The sequence below is a fragment of the Acanthopagrus latus genome, chromosome 3, assembly GCF_904848185.1.
Source record: "Acanthopagrus latus isolate v.2019 chromosome 3, fAcaLat1.1, whole genome shotgun sequence".
Taxonomy (NCBI): Eukaryota; Metazoa; Chordata; class Actinopteri; order Spariformes; family Sparidae; genus Acanthopagrus; species Acanthopagrus latus.
The window spans coordinates 13,874,877-13,895,261 of NC_051041.1; the positions used below are offsets into that span (position 1 = coordinate 13,874,877).

The window sequence follows — 20,385 nt, forward strand, 5'->3', positions numbered from 1 at the left end:
TACATTTTTCTTTTATTTGAAATTAATCTGCCAATTAATTTCCCTCTCTGTCTCCATTCCGGTGCAGATGACATACATACTTACAGCATGTGGTATAAAAATTAAGACATTGTCATCAGAAATTAAAGCTTTAGAACCTAAATTGAGAAATCATTAAATATTAAAAACATTGTTATTAAAAAAATATTATTTGACTAATATAGAACACCATGACTTATGGGAGGGCTAATGTTCCTTCACAGGCCGAAACAGCTTTTTGAACATCAGCCACAGAAGCAGCTGAGATTTAAATTAAGAATAAGCGCCCACAGTTTCGAGAAGAGGCAAAAAGAAACTTCAAAGATTGCTTGTGTTGTGCCCTCAGCAGGATTTAAATGGAACAACTGACTGGCAAGGTAAAAGAAAAGCAACAACATGAAACAGGTTTTCAAGTTTTAGAGCAGGAACTCTGCAGGTCCTGAAGGGTCCCAGGGCATCTGAAAAAGCTGAAAGTCTTACCTGAGGTTGCACCAGTAGTCTTCAGCCTGTTCATTGCAGTGAGCTGTCTTGACAGTATTTTCCTTATTGAAGCGCAATGCCCGCTGCCATCCTACACACACACACACACACACACACACACCGGCTCTGGCAGGTTCTGCAGTGGTAAATATAGACGCACTGGGCTGGATTTGGTTCACATTAGTCTCGTGTCAGTTCAACACAATGCAGCACGGAAAAAAGAAAAAAAAAAGAAAAGAAAAAAAAGGCCCAATGGGAGACTTTTCTCTCTCTATCCGCATTGATGGATCTATTGCCGTCCCTTTTTGCTCACACATGTGGAACTGTAACGCAAGGAATTCTATTTAAATACACAAACAGGGAGGAAACAAAAATGACGTCTATGACTTTGATGAGAAGCATTTTTGTCTCATGGTACTGTCTGAGGGACGTGCAGACAAGGGAAAAGGTGCTCACCGATACTGGTATTGGATATCCATCTGATACTGACTCAGATAGGTGGATAATATTATTTTGATGAATAACAATTAAGTACATTTGTATCGATGTATGTTTCTTCTTACATTTTGTTTTTAAAAAGGTTAGGAAAGTGATGGTTAAGCCAAGCCTTATACATAAGATAATGCTTCATACAGCCACTTCTGACTATTCCTGGAAGTGTATGCAAAACGATCCTAAAACACCGATCTCAGTCCAGCCCCAAAGTAAATCCAAAGCTGTTGTACCATCTGGAGTGCGGGCATGGTTTTGGGCTCTTTTTGGAAGGTTATCGTCTGAATCACAAGAAGCTCTGAAAGCGCTTCTGGCGTTTATCTACAGGAGTTTAAACACGCTGAAATATTTATTATTTTTGCCTTGATGGAATATTTCCAAGCAAAAACAAGCCTGCAGATCTGTAACTGGCCCCAATAGCACGAACATTCGAACACACACATTGGCTACATGATGCGTCAGTCAACCTGTGGCCGGTGTGTAAGTGGCTCAGGAAAGGGGGGATGGGATCACGATCACTCATAAGCTGTTGCTGGCTTTAGGGTGGGCATAGAAGCTCATATGTACTCATTTGATGTGACGTTCAAACGTGCAGAGGTCGGTCTCACTCAAATTTATGAATTTTGGCGTATGGAATGTAGTGAATGGCATTTCTGACAGATAAATTGCAAGTGGTTGCTTTTTCGTCACTATTTAGGCATGGGATATTGTGTTTTGGACTAAATATTTTACTGAAACGCAAGTACTGGACATCAGAAGGCCTCTGTGTATCAGTAGATATCCAAAGTCAGATTGGTGCATCCATATGTACTATGTAGTGATAATACTGACTGTGTGACGCAGTATTTTTTACTCTCTGCTGGCTATCTCCAGAGAGGGTCAGCTAGGAGCAGCACCAGCTGGGCATACTGACCCCCCATTAGGTCACCTAGTTGGAGGACAGTCGCCGCTTCCCACCAGGTTTCATTTGGTGCAGCCTTGGGTGGGGCTGGCAGCGGGGAAATCTTAAAGATTTATTGGTGCATCACACAGACATCTCCCGTGGTCCTCAGTACATTGCCATCCATCTTTCATTTCCCCCCACACGTCTTCTCTATCAAAGCCAGACACGCCTGAACATATGGTGACTTTCGGAAAACTCTGAAGCAATTAAAAGGAGCAAACCTCGCGGCCCAAAAACAGACTCCCGAGGCAAAGTTCAGCTCATTTGTTGCCGCGCCAAAAAAAAAAAAGTCTCCTCTTCTTCCCCCTTCCTCAGTGGCGCCTCGCGCTCTTCAAACCATCCCGAGTGATTCACAGGCTCCGGCTGACAACAAAGTACCCGTCCATTTTATAACATCAAGAGGTGTCAGCCTTCACCAGAATTAGATCCCGAGCGCCGCAGCGGAGAACAAAAGACTTGCGTATGACATGTTCACTTGTTGAGGCTGCTTTTCACCAAAATAGAAAGTTTTACGCGTGTTAAAGTGGGTAAAAGGGAGCGGCGAGGGCGGTTTAGAGACATAAAGAGGACATCAAAATAGAAAATGCCATGCTGAGGTTTGACTTAAATGTATGTTTTTCTTAAAAAAAAAAAAAGAATGAATGAGAAGCAGAGATGACAGGTGACTTTGGGACCATTTTAGCTCCGTTAGGTTTTGTTTCTTCTTGACAGATGGTTCCTGGTGTGCATAAAGAAATAAAAAGTGAAGGCATTTCAGAAATACAGACGCCATCCTTCTTTAGAATAATTACAAGGCAAACACGAGTTCTGGATGAATACATTTCCCCAGTTCACGTAGTTTTTGATGTGCACTTTTTTTCTCTAACTCAAACTTTACCCAACAAGGAAAGACATCATAAATATTTCTGAATTGTTGAGGGAGTCTAGGGGGGTCAAAGAAAGAAAATAGAAATCGAGGCATCTCAAACCCAATGATGTGAGTGGAAGCTCCAGAGCTGTGATGGGAAGTGCTGTTTCCAATAGTTTTGTCTCCTTTATGAGGGAAAAGGCGATAGAAATAAACTCAATCGCCTCTAATCTACGACAGTTTTTCTCGGGGTGAATGCGTCTTGGCAGGCTGCTCCTCTTGCAGCCTGTTAGAAATGCATTGGTCCCGGTGTGCTTGTGTAACTCTTGCAAACACCGACCGACTGCAGCTCTCCCTTCAATCAATCGCCACACCAGCACCAGGGAAGACTTTCAGATTCATCACCGAGATAGCCGAGATTAGGCAACTGTTGTGGTGGGCGTGGAAATCAATTTCGGAGTTGTGTCCGTTTATCTAAGTCACAGTTTCCCCACTCTGCAGGGATGATCTTTGTCTGGGTTAATGCAATCATTTCGCCCTACTAATCCTGGCCCAGGGCCCCAGGTGCTTCCGTTGGAGGGGCCGGCACAGCCGTCGCTCATCTTCCTCCATCCAGCGAGGAAGTTTACCGACCAGCTCTAGGCTTGCGCTGTTAACGCGTGAGACACCCGAGTTACCACGAGAATATGAAGCGTACAGTAAATACCCTGCAAATGTAGGAGGGTGACAAATCCTACATCATTATCCGGCTGCGGAGAAATGATCTGAGGGCACTAGATTTACATTCATGTGGCGGATTCAAGGAAAACGGCGCCACCCTTTATTCTACACTCCCTGCTGCTTTCAAACCTTAAACGTGCGATACATTTATGGCCACTCTGGAACACAACATTGACATATCACCTTTAAAGTTGATACGCCAAACCTGAAGAATTGCTTATTTACATATCCAGTTAGTCTGTGGATGTTTTTTTTTTAAACTGGTGAATGCAAGGCCCAGATCACAACAACAAATCACTAAATAGGTTGAGAAATATGCCACTGACGCCCAAAATATCATGTCAACGTTTATAAAAAAGGAAAGATGTTCAGGCACTAAAACTAATGAGTTAGGTTTGATAAAACATCTTGGTTTGGGTCAGATATCTGCATTACGGCTTCGTCTGCAGCCAGGCGATCAAATGAAATGAATGGAAGTGAATCTATAATCTTGAACATGAACAGACATGTATTCTGAATAAGGCCCACATCCTTGGGTGTTAAAGCGCTAAAACAGAAAAAAAAAGATAATTTGTTCTACTTTATCAGAACTATTTGGGATGGAACCATAGCAAACAGTCTTTCATTGGTCATTAGACTTAATCCAAACATTGCCACACCCTGATTGGTGCTCAGACGTCAGTGGCATTCCCTTTTTCTTGACTGAGCCCCGTCCACCTCAAACCTCAAGTTAAGAGATCACACAACACAAACAGCAGGACTCTCAGGGCCTTAATTCAGTCTTCTTCTTATTCAGAATAAAAAAGACAAACACATTTATGCAATTATGAGCTATAAGAGGTCAAATCTGAGCTACTGAAGCTGTAACTCTCTGCTCTCGCCCGATGTGTCTGCAGCACCCAGCATCGCTCAGTCTGCCCCACGCTGGCCGCCATCTTGCTCTCGGGCCGGGTGAATAACAATGCGCGAGGGACAATCGATCAGTCCCTCTACCGATCAATAACGTCAGTGTAGCAGAGCTCCTATCTGCCGCCTCTTGATGGGTCCACAAACGTCTCCGGTAATGAGAGACTGAGAGACAACAAGCTGAGAAAACAAGTCAATAGGAGTGACGGGCGGGAAAACTTGGAGCGGCTCTCGCGCATTTTCTCCTCTCTCGGCCCCTGTTAGCTGCTCCTTTTTGGCACCATTAGATTTGTGATTTACTCCAGTCGGATGACGCTTCGTCGATAACGCCCTCGGGGAACGACTGAACTGCGGCGTCGCATCCAGTAGCGAAAAAAAAGACGAGGAATAGCAAGTACAGCTCGTCTGTTTGTGTTGGCTTCACCTTTAATCCTTCTCCACTTTGAAGACACTTTGATGAGGCAGCATAAAATCTTTAAAACGTTCACAAGCTTCCTGACCTGAAGTCTGCCGTTACAGCTGTAAATATAGAAGCGAGACAGCAGCAGCATCCAGTGTGAGATGTGGTCCGGCCTTGCGGAGGATAAAGGATTTGTGTCACATGAAGACAGTGACCAAATTGGTTTTATTCACTAAACTGCTGAGATATCTGCAGCTGATAACATCTGCTGCCTCCCTAACGTGGAGGCGAAATCAATTTTGTTTTCGAAAAATGAGACGACACCCGTTGCCTCCCTAACGTGGAGGCGAAATCAATTTTGTTTTCGAAAAATGAGACGACACCCGTTGCACCCAGTATGAATTGTTCTCTGATGGCGTGTTGACCCTACAAACACCATCGGCAGACACTAACGAGGGCAGAAGGCTGACGAGTCTGGATGTCATGCCAACTTGTCTGAGAGGCTGCTCTGGAAGAGCGCGTGCCCATATAATCAGTTCCAGCCTTAATCTGATTTGATTAGTGTGTCCTGCTGGATGAGGAGAGGAGCTGCACCCTGCTGGCCGCGGCCCCTCCGGCTGCTGTCACACACTCTGCGTGAAGTCTCCGAGAAACTTGTAATGAGGCCAGCCAAGTCCTCTTCCCTCCTGTCGCTCTGCCGTCTCACGCAAACACATGATGGCAATGAGCGCCAGGGGGGATCAGGGTATGGTAAGTAAAAATAAAAATAGCTCTTTGGCCAGCTTGTTTCCTTCAGTAGCACGCACACACACACACACACTTAGTGATAATTGACGTGGATAGATATCGCCATAAGAATCCCACAGAGGTGTATAAGCGAGTGTCAAAGGTTAAATCTTGGTTTTAGCGCGCGTCAATCAAATCTGGATCAATATCTCAATAAAAGCAACGTTCACAAGGCAAAATAATAGAAAACACTTGCACTTTATAGTAGGCCTGCAATTTACGTGTCAGTTTGCTGTCACTTTTCCCGTCTGTTACATTATGTTGAGATGTCATTTCACATGAAGTTTCACTTCTCGTCACATGAAGTTGTAGTTCAGCAGTGATGAATGAATGTAACTGAATACCTTTACCACTGTGCATTAATACAATTTTAAGGCACTTGTACCTTACTTGAATATTTTTATTTCAAACCCTGACCCTATACTGAAGTACTTTTTAATCCACTTCATTTATTTGATTACTTTAGTTACTAGTTACTTTTCAGATTACACGCTGTGTTAGAGCCAAAGCAACACATTTTTAAATCAAATTATCGTATAAGCAATTAGACTAAAAACAATGATTACCAGATTCAAAAAAATACTTACCTTTACTTGTACCTTTGAGTACATTTATCTCCAGAATATTACTTTTAATACCTAAGTGGATACTTTTTTGTATGACTTTCACTTTCAGTGATTTTTAACACAGTATCTTTACTTTTACTTAAAAAGGACTTTTGGGTGCTTCTTACAAAACTGATTTCAAGTGCATGCTGTTTTTTTGTATTTAAATTTAAGGATTTAATTGGTAAAACATTTCTGCATCAAATTGGGCAAAAATCGACTACATCCTTGTCATATATTCTGTTGAGCTGTGCACTTACATTATCCGAAATATTTCCAACAATGTTTAAAGCCAGAGAAGTCTGTACATTGTTTGCGGTATCTGTGCGTTTCATTTCGGTCAGCTGTCACTGTAACTTCCTGGAGGAAGTGAGAGCACATGTGACTAGGCATCATGGGAAGAAACCTTCAGCAACGTCACGCTGTCTGTGAACATTTCTGCTATGTCACAATCCTGGCACGACCCCTGTTTTATTGCAAGTTAATGGTCTGTAGTTTGTTGGTTGGTTTGTCAGCAGAAATGACTGAACAGATTTTCACGACACTTGGATGGGTCTCAGCCCAGAATAGAGCCCATTAACATTTGGTGCAGATCCAGATAAGGGGATGGATCTATGATTTTTTCTCTCACTTTCTTTAACCGTATGAGATCTGTTTGCTAATTTATCGAGGAACAATGCACAGATATTGATGAAAAAAAAAAAATCAGGTGTATTTAGGTGCCTGGTATGTTTGAGATTTACAAAAGAGGACTGTCGGGCCCTGGCAGAGCCATTAAAGCTCTCTTTTGTATTTCTATGACCTCCCTTGAGCTCTCCCTCTTTCTTCGTCCCTCTCCATCCTTTTAACTCTTCCATCCTCGCTAACGAGTGTCTAATAGACTTTCAGCTGAGACACCGGCTCCAGCGCGTAATCCGCTTCACAGAGTGGCCAACAACACACCACAGCTTCCACTCCCAGGATGGAAATCATTTAAGTGTGACAGTTGAAACATCTGCACGCTGTGTGTGAGTGTATCAAAGTACTGGGTGGCAGGCAGGAGAGAGAAAGAGAGTGCCTTTTCTTTTTTTTGCCCAAGAGAGTGTGAGACAGATGCTGTTAGGCTCTGACTTACATTTCTAATGAGCACAGGGGCATCAGTATCCATTGGTGAGTAAACAATCTTCCCCTGAAGACGGAGCTCAGTGGAGGTCTCTGTGCTGGCTGGCAGATAGAGCCATCAAGCAGGAAATGGTGTCACACACAAAGGAGTAAGGGACTGCTACGACCTGTGTGCAGGGGAATAAATATCCTGTGACACAGCCATGCATGTAATGGGAAAAACCAGGCACCAAAACCAAGGACACTCACACACACAAAGGCAACCTGAGCTGAAATATTCAGCTTAGAAACCAAGGCAGACCATAACTCAGCCTCATGAATGACTGGAGGGTTTGACAGATTGTTTTCCATCTAAATATTTAAGGACGATGACATGTTGATTCAGTTACTGTAGCATTGAGATGATGAGCAAATTCTACGGTTTAGAAGTGGCATCACTTTTTAAAATGGCACTGACATGTAGAAAGCGTGACAACTGACATTTGCGCAGAGAAACTCTGATTTATTAAAGATAAAATGTGAACAATTCAAGAGTGTTCCAGAAAAGTGACACGAGACAGTATCGCCATATTTTCATCAAAAGTCCTTAAGTTTTGACCAGTTTCTGCTGAGGTTACGGTTCGATGCCGCTGTGGCTGCATGCGGCGGCTGCTCAGAGGACGCCTGCAGGCTGTGCAAGCTGGACAGGAGGAGGTGAAGCTGGAGACTCTGAAAGAGGAGGTGGTGTGATGGTGGAGAAAACTGTGCCACTGTGCGCAACGCCTCCAGCCTTATCAAACCATGAGGTGTGTGTGTGTGTGAGATGAGCAGTGGAAGTGTTCAAATGTTAACTTAGGTAACTGTATGTACTTTTAATCAGGAAAAAGTGATTAAAGCGTGAAAAGCAAAAAGCACTCAATGCAGAAAAAATGTCTCCTGTGAGTTTTAAACTATTACATGTTGTACCATAAGCTTATTGTTATGGACCCATTAAAGGACAAGTTCACCCAAAAATGAAAATTCAGTCATCATCTACTCACCCCGAAACAGAGGCAGAAATCAGGCGAAGTGTCGCAGTCCACGAAACGTTTCTAAAGCTTCCCAGCAAAAACAGCGTTGCAGCGTTCACCTTTACACTCCTATTAAATCCAAAAATCTTCACTGTGGCTTCACTCAACATGTAGAAGTTTTAATTGGTTCTTAAATATTTGTAACCCACAGAAGACAATCCACATGTGTCCCATAATACACAAAAAAATGTACTAGCCACAAGAGTATTTTTCTTTTTATTTGTTATAAAAAAATATGGAGTGATTTGCAAATATGTAAAACCATACTTTCACCGATCCACAAATGCGTAAATATGACTTTACATGATATTTTTGTGGTGCAATGACTTACATTTGTGCAGCCTTTCTCATTTTTACGTGACATTAAAAGGGTATTTACAGAGTCAGTTATGCATACTTGCACATTGCTCCATATTTTCTTGGATGCGACTTTAAAGTATACGTGTTGGTTTGGTTTCAGTTGGATTCAGGTTCACGTTTTGGGTTTTTCCAAGTGGTGGAAAGTTTAAATGACAAATGCACAATGTTTCAAACACCGGCATGGTCCTTTAAGTGCACGTGGTTGGTGAATGAAAAGAGGAAGAGAAAGAAAAATAAGTTACGGTTCTTAAATCTTTAATGTAAACAGCAGTTTTGAGGGGCTTTGAAAAATCCTAAAGAAAAGAAAACATCCGAAGGTATTAAATAGGAAGGAGGGAAAATATATAAATCATACTAGAAATAACAACCATGATTTGTTTTTAAATTAAAAAAATACATAAACTTTCAATTTTGTGGCCATTTAGTCCTGAACACACACACACACACACAAAAAAGACAACTTCCCTTTTACCAAAAACACTAACATCCTCTTTGTAATACCAACTACTTGGCAGTTTCACAATTTTTTAAAATCACTGAATTATGACCATCTTACAAATGATGAACAAAAAAGAAAAAAGCTCAAATATTGCTTAGGAATGTTGTGTACAGCAGTCATTACAACGAGAGAGACTCAACTGAGGGAGAGACGAGTGTGTGTCTGGACGTGTGGCGGTGCTTTCACGGTCATTTTGGGCAAAGCCACTGTGTAGGTGTGTACAATATGCGAAAAGCAGCGGTGGGATAGTAACATTAAGATACGAATATTCAAAAGTAAAGGCTTGTTACCGTCGTACAGTGCCTTGATTTTGAGGATCGACTTGTTCTAACAGTCTTCAGTATATGTGTAGCAGGACAGCGGATATAAGAGACCATTTTTTTACTGAAGTATTCGCCTTAAAATGTACTTCAACCTTCCTTCCAGCCTCTTGGGAAAGATTTAGCTGCCACAAATACTGTAAAGTGAGAATGTGACAGAAAATACTGCTGGAAAAGCTGACGACAAAACACAAAACCCCCGTCCCTCCCTGCTCCTACACAACCATCATCCCCCCCCCACAAAAGCCCTGAGGAAAAATAATAAAGTCAACATAAAGCCAGGACAACAAGGAAGCTGAATCAAATAGAATTTTCTAAGCATTTGTCTATGACGTTCTTCAAGCAAAATGACAGCGGGCGCCTCGGCCGAGAAGAATAAGTGAAGGTTTTTTTTTTAAAACATCAGACACAGGAAGAGAGTGAGGAAGAAGACGCAGGGCGACCAATGATAGGCTGAACGAGCACTTCCTGTTTTTCTCTTCTCCGACCCGATGACTCTGCGTCGACCCCGAGTCCCTCAAGTGCAGCGAGCCTGATACTACGCACCATTTTCGCTCTTATGAAGCCAGAAGCAAGAGGAATTTTTTTTTCTTTCAATCACAGTTCATTTTTTATATTATGTGGTTTTATTTGTTTTTGTTCCAGTTTGTAAGAAAAGGAGAGGGGGTGGGATTGGTCCAGTGAGTACAGTAGGTGCCGGGTGGGGTTGGTGTTCGGGGCCCGTGGGGTCGTTCGTCTTAGTTACAGTCGTAAACAAAGTCATAGTTGCTGGGTTCTTTGGGAATCGGGGGCGGGGCCTCGGGAATCTGGATGTTCTCTAAATCCAAGAGGCGGAGCTTCATCTCCATGGAGAGGAGGGTGTCCATGTCAGATTTGGTGTAATCGCTGGTCATCTCCTTCCCCAGGAGGGCGTTTAGACCGTCTGTCCACACGCAGTACTGCAGAGAAAGACAGGCAGAGCCATACATTTGAACACATCAGGAGCCACAAATCCAACATATTTCCTCCACATTATAATGAGACGACGTGTTTTTTTTCTGAAAGCGAGGCGGTGGCTTCAACCTGCTGCTGCAGAGACATGGGGAGGAAAGTGTGTGTACACTGTGACTCAGGAGAAATGGAGCAGGGACATCTTCTTCCCTCTCGTCCTGAATACAACTTCTACGTTTTAAAAAAAAGGTTTCTGGCTTCAAGCAGGTGTGAATATGATGTGAATTATCCTTTGAAGAAGTATCAGCGCATTGTGTGCAATATGTACTAGTACGCTATGAAACACAAAAGCACCCCCGTTCCACTTGTTGCCAGTCATTATAGCTACAAGACAGTGTCGGAAACTCTTTGAGGTAAACTCCAAGTCTCGCATTAATGTCAAGATGCTAGTCAAATCCATTCAAAGCTGAATACAGATTGGGTGATTTTTTTTCTACACTGCTCATATCACGGTAGCTTAGATGTTAATAGTGTATTATGTCATTACAGACTATGTTGCAAATCAATGAGACGTCTCTAATGGAAATTTGGATTTTCTAGAATTGTACTATACTATCAAGTTAAATATTAACATCGTGCTATAAAAGGTGGATTTACCAAGTGGTTTTATCCATATCCCCAACTCATACTTGCAAATTCTTAATGTCCCTGGATGCCTTTAAAAGCTGTTAAAATGACAGCATTTTAATATTATATGAAATGGTGGTATCATGAAATATTCTATATCATATATAGGTGTCTATTTCCTGCATGGTTCTATTCTGTCATCTCATCTCATGTTATGTTATTTCCTTGTTTCATCAAACTTGGTGTTTTGGTTTCTTGGTGTCATGTGTTGCTGCTGTATACGTGAGGCCACGCCCATACCGTGTGTGAAACCCTGATGAAGAGAGAGCAATCAAAACATGTTGACTTTTTACTGATTCGCACCATTATGATTTAGCCGCTTAATAAAAACTTTTTATCATCACCTTCCTCGTCTGACACCTTTTCTTTTATTTCGACTGCCTGGATCGCAGTTTCCTGTTAAAACCCGTTGAGCCCTTAAAAGTGATATTTTACATCACTGAGATCAAGTCCTTATAAAGCAATAGATATTGTAGTAATGAATTATCAGGGTGCTTCTTACTGTGGCTGTCTTCTAAGTTTTTATTACTTGGGGATCCCACCTAAGACTTGGCGCGTTTTATTCCAGGTAAGATAAGGTTTGGTTTGCGTCAGGCATGCACACGAGCACGTAGCTGATCTGATACACACCAGGTCTGACAGGGTTCTCTGCAATACGAATATGTACTTGGATTTCTTCCAGATAACTTGAATAGCTCAATTTGTTAAGAATTAATCACTTTAGAATGATGGCTGGGGATTATGTAGGGGAGTTCACTTTATCAAACTGATCAAGAGTGATGGCGGTTGGCTGTGCATGCCTGCCTGTCGCTAACTCAATTATGCACGACAGACGTTTCTTGGAGATGAGTCATGTGAAATGAGAGCTGAGAAAGTTTGTTTCTTGTATCAAACAAGCAAGGAAGTTGCTCCTGCGATGTGACTATTGTGCGCGTGCACATTGCGGTGTTGATGCTGAAACTGTGTGTCGCAACACACACTCGTGCTGATTCTTTCGCACTTGTCTGCTGAGCAACACTTTTATAGGCGTTAACAGGCAAACAAGCACAAACACAGCTTGACAGTTCGGGTTCAAAATGTTTAAACAAAATCTGCTTTTCAAATGATTCACCTGGAGGTAAATGCATTAAACATGTTTGTTAAATGTCAAGAATACACAGAGTGTGTTTGGGTGTAAACCTTACGGGAACTCTGTGAATCTCATTTTTATGAATTCAACTTGTAAATCTACAGCTATGTTAAGTATTATTGTTTCCCTCTATAGCTTTGTATGCAATTAGCATTATCTAATCTTAAGTGGCCGCTAATTTATGCTCACATTTATGCTTGTACAATGTGTGCACGTGTCCCCATAAAACTCAATGAACTGAACTCTCACGGCAAGGTTGTAAAAAAAAAAAAAAAAAAGATACAGCACAGTACATATAAATTGCTTAAACACACTCTAGTGATCATTTCCAGGATAAAACAGACAATTGCATATACACAAAACCGTTCTCTTTGCGCAGTCACACGTGTTCATTCTGTCTCACACGGTCCACAAACACCGCCGGCTTACCTCGTGTTTATCGGGAGCGATAAAGTTTAAATACTCGTCGGACTCGTAGAGGACAGAGAAGGCCAGCTCCAACACCTCCTGGAGAGAGGACAGGGCGAGAGGCAGAGAGCGAGGGGAGGGGTGAGGAAGAGAAAATGGTGCAAAGACAGAGCAGAGCGGGAGGTACAGATGGTGACAGAGTGGAGGAGGAGGTGGGATGGAGAGGGAAAAGAAAGAAAGGGAAAAAAAAAGGTACAAAAGAAAAAAAGGAACAGGTGAGATTCACACAACAATACTGTCATACCGGCACAATCTCCCTCTCCTCCTCACGTCTTGTCACCATCTGTTACATCAGCTGCACATCAACTCATCAGGTATCAGCGAGCTAGGACTCAAAGAGAAACATCTGGGATGCTCTCAGATACTAGATATTGAAAAACGCCCAGGGAGGCTGGGAATATGATGTGGCGTGATACGATATCCGGGTGTATTCCCTCAGTATCTACCAGGGTCTCTTGTGGGGAATGAATCGGATGTAGCGTGAGGACAGAATAGAGACACGGAGAGCCAGATTTGTGTACATGAAAGCAATTCATTAAATGCCTGCTTGCAATTTGCTTGAAATTAGCATCTGATTTAGTAAGGCAGCAGGTAATTACGCTTTCAGAGGCTGGAGACTGCAGCCGAGGTGCGCTTCTATCTGACGGAGAGCTTAAAAGCTGCAGCTCAGCGGAGGGCTTTGTCTCAGATCAGAAGACTCGGGAAACATCAGTGATAAAAATGTAACCGAGTACATTTACTCTTCCGTTTTCTGTTACCTTATACTTCCACTCCGCTACATCCTGGAGGGAAATAGTGCGCTTTTTACTCCCCTACGTTTATTTGACAACTTTAGTTACAAGACTCAACAGATGACATGATGCTGATGATGATCAGAATACTGTAATTAAGCCATTTCAATTCAAGAAACGCGTGTTTGGATATTCCTTCCTCAATATAAACTTTTTAGCAATTGAGAGGGTATTTAAACCAAAAATCGAACAGCTTTTAAAACCCCAAATCAAGTCAGAGAGATGAAGAAATCTTAAGAGACACAAAAGAAAAGGTTGTATAAAAACATGACCATCGGCATGTTAGCATTGACAACTGTGAGCATGTTGTTAATGAGATAAGTATAATCCCCACAGTGAATTAACAGCTTCTTTAACTTTACAGCCACAAAGACACAACTCTGCTCTTTATTTGGTGTAATAAAATGGGTACTGTCTTCATCTCTCAACGTTTTGTTTTTTTATAACTCTTTTTAACTGTTTATTTATGAACTAATTAAGTGCAGCTCCCCTCTCTGCCATCATTGAGTTTTCAATAAAATACTGCTTAATTAGATCTTCTTTTTCCCCACCGCAGCCTTTCTTTAATAGTGCTGCACGAATCCGCACCTGCTCTTCAGACGCAGAGCATTCTCCACATGAATCAACCCGTCGCAAATCGCATGAATGTAAGTAAATGCAGCAGAACATGCAATCATCCACACTTATCATACAGTGTATCCTCCAGTCATCTGTGTGTGTCTGCATGTACATACAGCAAAGAGCTTCGGCAATGATATGGAAAACGCAGCACTGATGAAAGGCAGACTGATGAACCTGTTTGCTAAAAAGGCACGCATGTCTTCACAGAAGGTGAATAAGGTAAATATGGACTCACAGGAGAGCTATGCGCACGGAATAATTACAAGAAACGACCTTAATAGAAGAACTGCTCCTGATGTATGCATGTAGAATGTAAGAATTTGGGAAATACAATCTAAAAAACACAATCTGCCACCTCACCCTCCCACCTGTGTCCCACAAATGGTCCTGACGCCAGCTCTGCTCTAACGCACGTAGAGGTGACTTTGGCCCGGCCTTGTAACGGTGAGTAATGAAATGTGCTCGTGTTCTCATTCACAAGGCTGGGACAGGCCTTCCAGACGGCCCGCGGACCCCCCCTCAGGTCATATCTCCTAGACCTGCACTTATCGACAAGGTAATAAAGGAGACAAAGCGGGGAGGAGGCGTGCTCTTTGTCTTCAAGGCTTTTTATCCAAGATCCAATATATCAGAGTCCTGCAGGTGGAGTGGGCGGAGGTTTGCAGAGGCAAAGTGCAGGAGAGCGAGGGCTTGATGTGTACACAGCCCCAGACAAGATGGCTCTTTCATCCTGGTTAAAGCAGCGCAGAGGGCAACGTCTGCCGATGTCTTACTTTCAGATTTAAACAGCAAGAAAAAAAGACATCAGCATGTGTTTGGTGGCTCTTGTGTGAGTTGCGTCTGCAGCTAAAGGACTATTCTGCGGTTTATTTTTACACATCGCCGCTGATGGATGCGTCTCCCCGCGTCGAGCACCGAGACCCAAGCTACTGTGTTATTTCCCAAAGCAAATTTATGTAACTGGCATCACGTTACGCAACTCGCGCGCATTGAGAAGCACATTCTCTCGCCTGGTTACACACCCAGCAACCCACACGCGTGCACGTGTACACACACACACACACACGTGTGCACACAAACGCACCTTGTTTTGCTTCAGGGCTCCCTTCTCCTTCATGTGAGGACAGTCTTTGCCGGTGATAACAGCTTTGATATCAGCCACAGGCACTGCAGAGAGGACAGAAGTGAATGAACAACAACAACGACAACAACAACAACAACAACATCATCAACATCACAGATGGGCGGCTGCTTTATTCAAACGATTAAAAAGTTAAACTTCTCTCCAGATCCATCAGTGCTCAAAACCAACACACAATGCCATGACACTGTCCATACACACATACACAGAGTCTGTAGACTTGACTTATTTGAATACGTTTGCCTTGACACTCACGTTTGTCCTGCAGGGAGTCATGGGGCACCTCACCCTGGGGGCTCTCTTCCAAATCTCCATAGTGCAGGACTTTATGGTTCGGAGAAAGACGGCAATACCAAAACTTATCTGGAGGTAAACAGGAGGAGGAGGACAGAGGGGAGGAAACAGAGAGAGATCAAGATTTAGAAGACTTACGAAATACATCAGCGGCTGGCACAAGACATCATATGGGATTTCATGAGTCATCAACGGGAGGGAAAATTAGCACGGCGAAAAAGAATCTGTTACAAAAAAAAAAAATGGGGGGAAAAAAGAAAACAGCCTTGAGGAAAATCCACAGATGGGCCATGATGCCTCTGCATGAGGGAGGGATCTTGATGGGCAACAAAACAGACAGTTGGCCTTCATCACAGCGATGCAATATACACACTCAAGTCGAGATCACATGAGGATTTCCCGGCTTTTTGATTTCTCTGCCTTGAATGAAGCAAAGATGAAACCGGGAGCGCGACACGATGAAACAAAGCTCAAACATGTACCAGGTCCTCACCAGAGGTAAGGAAGTGCCGACTGTGCCTGTGGTGTTTTATGAAAAAAAAGTTTTTTGATGGTAGAATTTGAATAATAAAAGCTCTGTTTACAAGGCAGTCAAGCGACCATTTTACACCATTGTGCTTAAACTGTCCTCTGGAATACAAACAATAGCCCACCTGTCCACAAATAAATTCTGTTTTTTTTCCATACTTTTCATACACACTTTTTCTGCACACATAGGCTGCACTTGAAGAATTTGTACTGGACCATGGACGACAATATAAAAAAACATAGCACAGATTATATAAAATATGGAGCTTCTGGCCCTGTAAAGTGAAGCCAATGCAAAAGTGCCTTAAACCTATGTTCAGCAGGAGGCAACTTGAGGAGTTTCAAAAAGTAGCATGCCTATGAGAAAATGAGCCTACTTCTAACATGATTTATTACCTCAGTAAACAGTTTGCTAATGAGGTTTTAGTCTCAATCGATACTTTGAAGTCTTTTTCGATACGTCAATACCATAACACAGAGAATGCTTTAGGGCGTGGCTACCTTGTCCGAATATGGTCACTCCTGGTGTCAAAAAGCACAAGATGGAAACAGCTTTTTTGAACATGGCTTAAAACGGGAGTCCACAAACCATAGGGGACGTCAGGGTGGGTTTCCACTTGGGTGCAAATCGCTAGGAGATCTGGCGTTTTAGTTATGGGCATTTTTCTTTGTGATGATGTGATGTCTAATCCTCCTGCAGTGGAGGTCTGTAACTACCGGCTGCTGCTGTAAAGCGCTGGTCACTGCCCTACACCACCAGCCTCTGCGGACCAACCTGGTGTTCCCCTGCCAACATGGGCACCAGGCTGAGCTGGCAGTGAGCGGGCACTGACTGGGGAGGTCTGGCTGGCGTGTGCCTGGGTGGCACGGTCCAAATCCTAATTGCTGAAAATAGACAGTTGGCTGTGCCAGGCTGGTGCACAGTGGCACCGGTCCACAGTGGGCGGGGGGGGGCAGATGTGTGTGGCAGCTGTGAGTGGAGCAGTTTTCTGAGAGAGGACGTTTAACTGATTGCGAGGCGTGTCTAGTTTGTGTGTGTGTGTGTGTATGTGTGACTATGCACAAGTACATATGCTCATCTGTTGGCTTGAAGACGCCGTGTCTGTGTCTTGGATTGATTCTCGTATCACTTAAACTATAATTGTCTTAATCTGAGTCAGCTGCCGGGACGTGGGTGAACATACAGTGAGATTCAACAGAATCAGGCCAAATTTCCAATTTTAGCTTTGCTTCGGTGCAGCTTTTTCTCAAGTTACACTCTTAAGAGCCCACGAGTGCTGTTACCTGCTGGTAACCTGCGCTTAAAAGATTGCACAGGTAGTGCTCTTTCTTCCAAACTTCCAAACACCATCAACCTGAGCTTTTAGAGAGAGAAGCATCTCCTCGTAATGGGCAGACGGGCAGTCATCTGCACTGAAGTCAGCTAAATTAATATTTGATGTAGTACTCCTGTCTCTGCAGGCTGGAGGACTTTGAAATAGTCCTATAAGATGCTGAAGGATAGTGGGAGAAGGAGAAAGGATGTAAGGGGAGCACATTTTACATATGTAAAAAAAAATAGGACAAGACACGTAACAGTTGGACAGAGAGTTCACAGGAAGCACAAGCACTGTCAAAGTTTATCTGAGGAACACACAGAAGACAAGAATGTGTGGCACCAATAATCCAAGTTTCAGTGTTTTGCATGCATCACCCTGCTTTTGATTAAAGTTTCAATTCACGCGAACACCAAGAGAGAATTATATCTGCTATAGGGCTCAGTTTATTCTTCTTCAGCTTGGCTTATGTCTGCAGAAGACAAAGCGGTCTTCACATTGCCGGTGCATGGATATACTGCAAGCACCAGCATGAGACCAGAGGGGATAAGATGCAAGGGATTAACAAGTCTGTGTGGAAGAAAGAGAGATGAGAGTGGATTGAAGGAAGGAGCACATGAAGGTGGTTCAGAGAGGCACAAGGAGAAGGATGGAGTTTTTTCTGGAGCGTTGTAGAGAAACAGCCCGTCCTTGACTCCTTCAAGAGTCCTCCGAGGCAAGGACAGCTCCGGCTAGCTCGTAGCAGGCAGAAGACTCTTTAACAGTCAGTATGCTATTGCAACAGAGTAAAGCGGGTGTAGCCCTACAGGCTAGTGTGCCAAATTAAATCCAGTGAGGCTCATGAATTGCTTCATATACCGCTGTGTGCGGGCGTACTGCTTCTGAATGGCTAATGGTTTCGCTTCTGTGTTTAGTATGTGTGCCGGTGCATGCATCCATGTCACTGCGCGAAAGCCAGCATCAATCAGCCGACCACAAACGGAGAAGATGCTCAGATACTCAATCTCCGGTGATGCTTTCCACCTGAACATCTGTCCTGCAACATCTTTTCAACCCAGATAATTTTTCTCCCCCTCCCAACCCTTAAACTCATTTTTCTGTCTGTAATCCAGCTTTGACGATATCTGGGTGACAGCTGCCAAGGCGAATCGTGATCAGGCTCTCAAAACGCCAGAATACATCGGTGTCAGAGGAGAAGAATCCACCTGGTTGCGCTCAATTCAATTTGACTTATTTAGAAGTTCCTGCAGGGAAGCTGATGACAGTAATGCAATAATAATAAACCTGAGCTTGTCACTGTTTTTTTTTTTTTTTCTATTTTGTGTATTTGTATATGCAGACAGAGAGGGGGTGAGGAAAAGTGCATGAGGGAGGACAGACGAGTGAAGGGATCAGGTTTCAAACAGATTAAACCCCCTCTGACTGAGGAGCAGTATGTTATACAGACTTTTTTTTTTGAAGTATTTTTTTTTGGCCTTTTTGGCTTTTTTGACAGGACAGATGAAGACTTGGACAGGAAACAGGATGAGAGAGAGGGGGAGTGACACGCAGCGAGGACAAAGCCAAGACACCCGCTCTACCCACTGAGGCACCCCATATTATACAGACTTAATGCTGCCGCTGCTGCTACTCCTTTCTCTTCCTCCCTCATCTCCTTTCTCTCCTGTGGCAGCCAGTGTGAAACGCATTATCGGGCAGAGTGATTCCGATACGCTCCTATCTGAGCCGACTGCTGCTCCTTTTTCCTGTCTCCTCCACTGTATCACTCAGATGGAATACTATTAATACTTACACTAAATTAAGTCAGGAGTCAAGAGATGCCTTGCGTACAGGGCATCTTACTTCCAAAAACTCAACACATGGTGGCTTCACAGACAAATCGAAGATTTATATAACATCTCTATATATCCTCAGACAACACGTTTTTTACTCCCAACTCGTCGAATACAGCAGCTTAGTCAGTGCCGTTGTGGTTCAAACCGTGATGCTCTACCAGCATCAGTTTTGCACGTGAATGGCTCCACGGTAAAGTGAGCAATAATACATACGCAATGTCCCATTAGACTTTCAAAATAAAGCTCATAGACACTTCCCGTTTGACGTATATGTTATATGACGAATGCTACTGACGTGATTTTTTTGCGATTTGGTTAGGCTCAGGCACCAAAACTACAAGCAAAAAAATCATACTTGGGGTTAAAATAACTATGTTCAGTCATGTCACTAATGTAACTTGTGTTAACTTAAAAAAAAAAATCAATCTTGACACTCAGTCACACATGGGACGCAAGCCCTGATTCTAGTCCAGCGGTTGACCCGTCGACCAACCAACCATCCCCCCGACTTTTCTCGCTTTTTACACCACTGCACCAGATGCTAGGGGTGTAACTACAGCATCAAGCGTAGATGTGTCGGGCCACTGACCAGGTCACAGTATTTGATGCGTTGGGAGCGAGAATGGGCTCCCGCTGCCTCCGACATTCACAATGGATGCATAAATTGTCTGACTGTGTGTTGTGTCTCAGCAAAATATGCGCTGCTTTATCATTTCCATTACGCCTCCATACTGTAGAGCCCGAGGTTACCACAGTCAGCTCTTTTGTCATTCTTTCAATTCTTTTCTCAAGGCATTTCACACACATTTTATCTCAACAAGTGCGTATTAATGTGTGTTTTACCCTGCTCTTGCCCTCGTGCATCTTTGCATTTCTTTGCATGCCATGTATCAGCAGGAGCAAAAGCAGGGGGAAGACAGCCTGTTTGTGCGTCTCAAGACATAAAGACGTGTGTACTGCATCTCTGTGTGTGTTTGGGTAAGAGAGGAAGTCGTGTCGCTGTATGTCTCTCCCTCGAAGGCTGACAGAGCCAGAAAGATTTGTGTGAACAGCAGCGCCACAGCAGTCCAGAGCTTCAAAGACCCTGTGATATTGTTTCTCCTTTGGGGTTTTCATAAC

At 43.3% G+C, this 20,385-nt stretch overlaps 1 protein-coding gene across 5 annotated transcripts in view; it reads right to left on the reverse strand.

Moving 5' to 3' along the window:
- Positions 1-8,941: 8,941 nt before the first annotated feature.
- Positions 8,942-20,385, reverse strand: part of elmo1 (engulfment and cell motility 1 (ced-12 homolog, C. elegans)) — a 117,466-nt gene continuing 106,022 nt past the window's right edge. For all 5 annotated transcript variants that reach the window (XM_037093112.1, XM_037093109.1, XM_037093111.1 and 2 more), the window contains 4 exons: positions 15,549-15,656; positions 15,237-15,319; positions 12,702-12,779; positions 8,942-10,464 (listed from right to left, as the gene is read on the reverse strand). In XM_037093112.1, the coding sequence (XP_036949007.1) occupies positions 10,264-10,464; positions 12,702-12,779; positions 15,237-15,319; positions 15,549-15,656 (470 nt within the window). In that variant the 3' untranslated portion in view covers positions 8,942-10,263. The remainder of the gene's footprint in view (positions 10,465-12,701; positions 12,780-15,236; positions 15,320-15,548; positions 15,657-20,385) is intronic.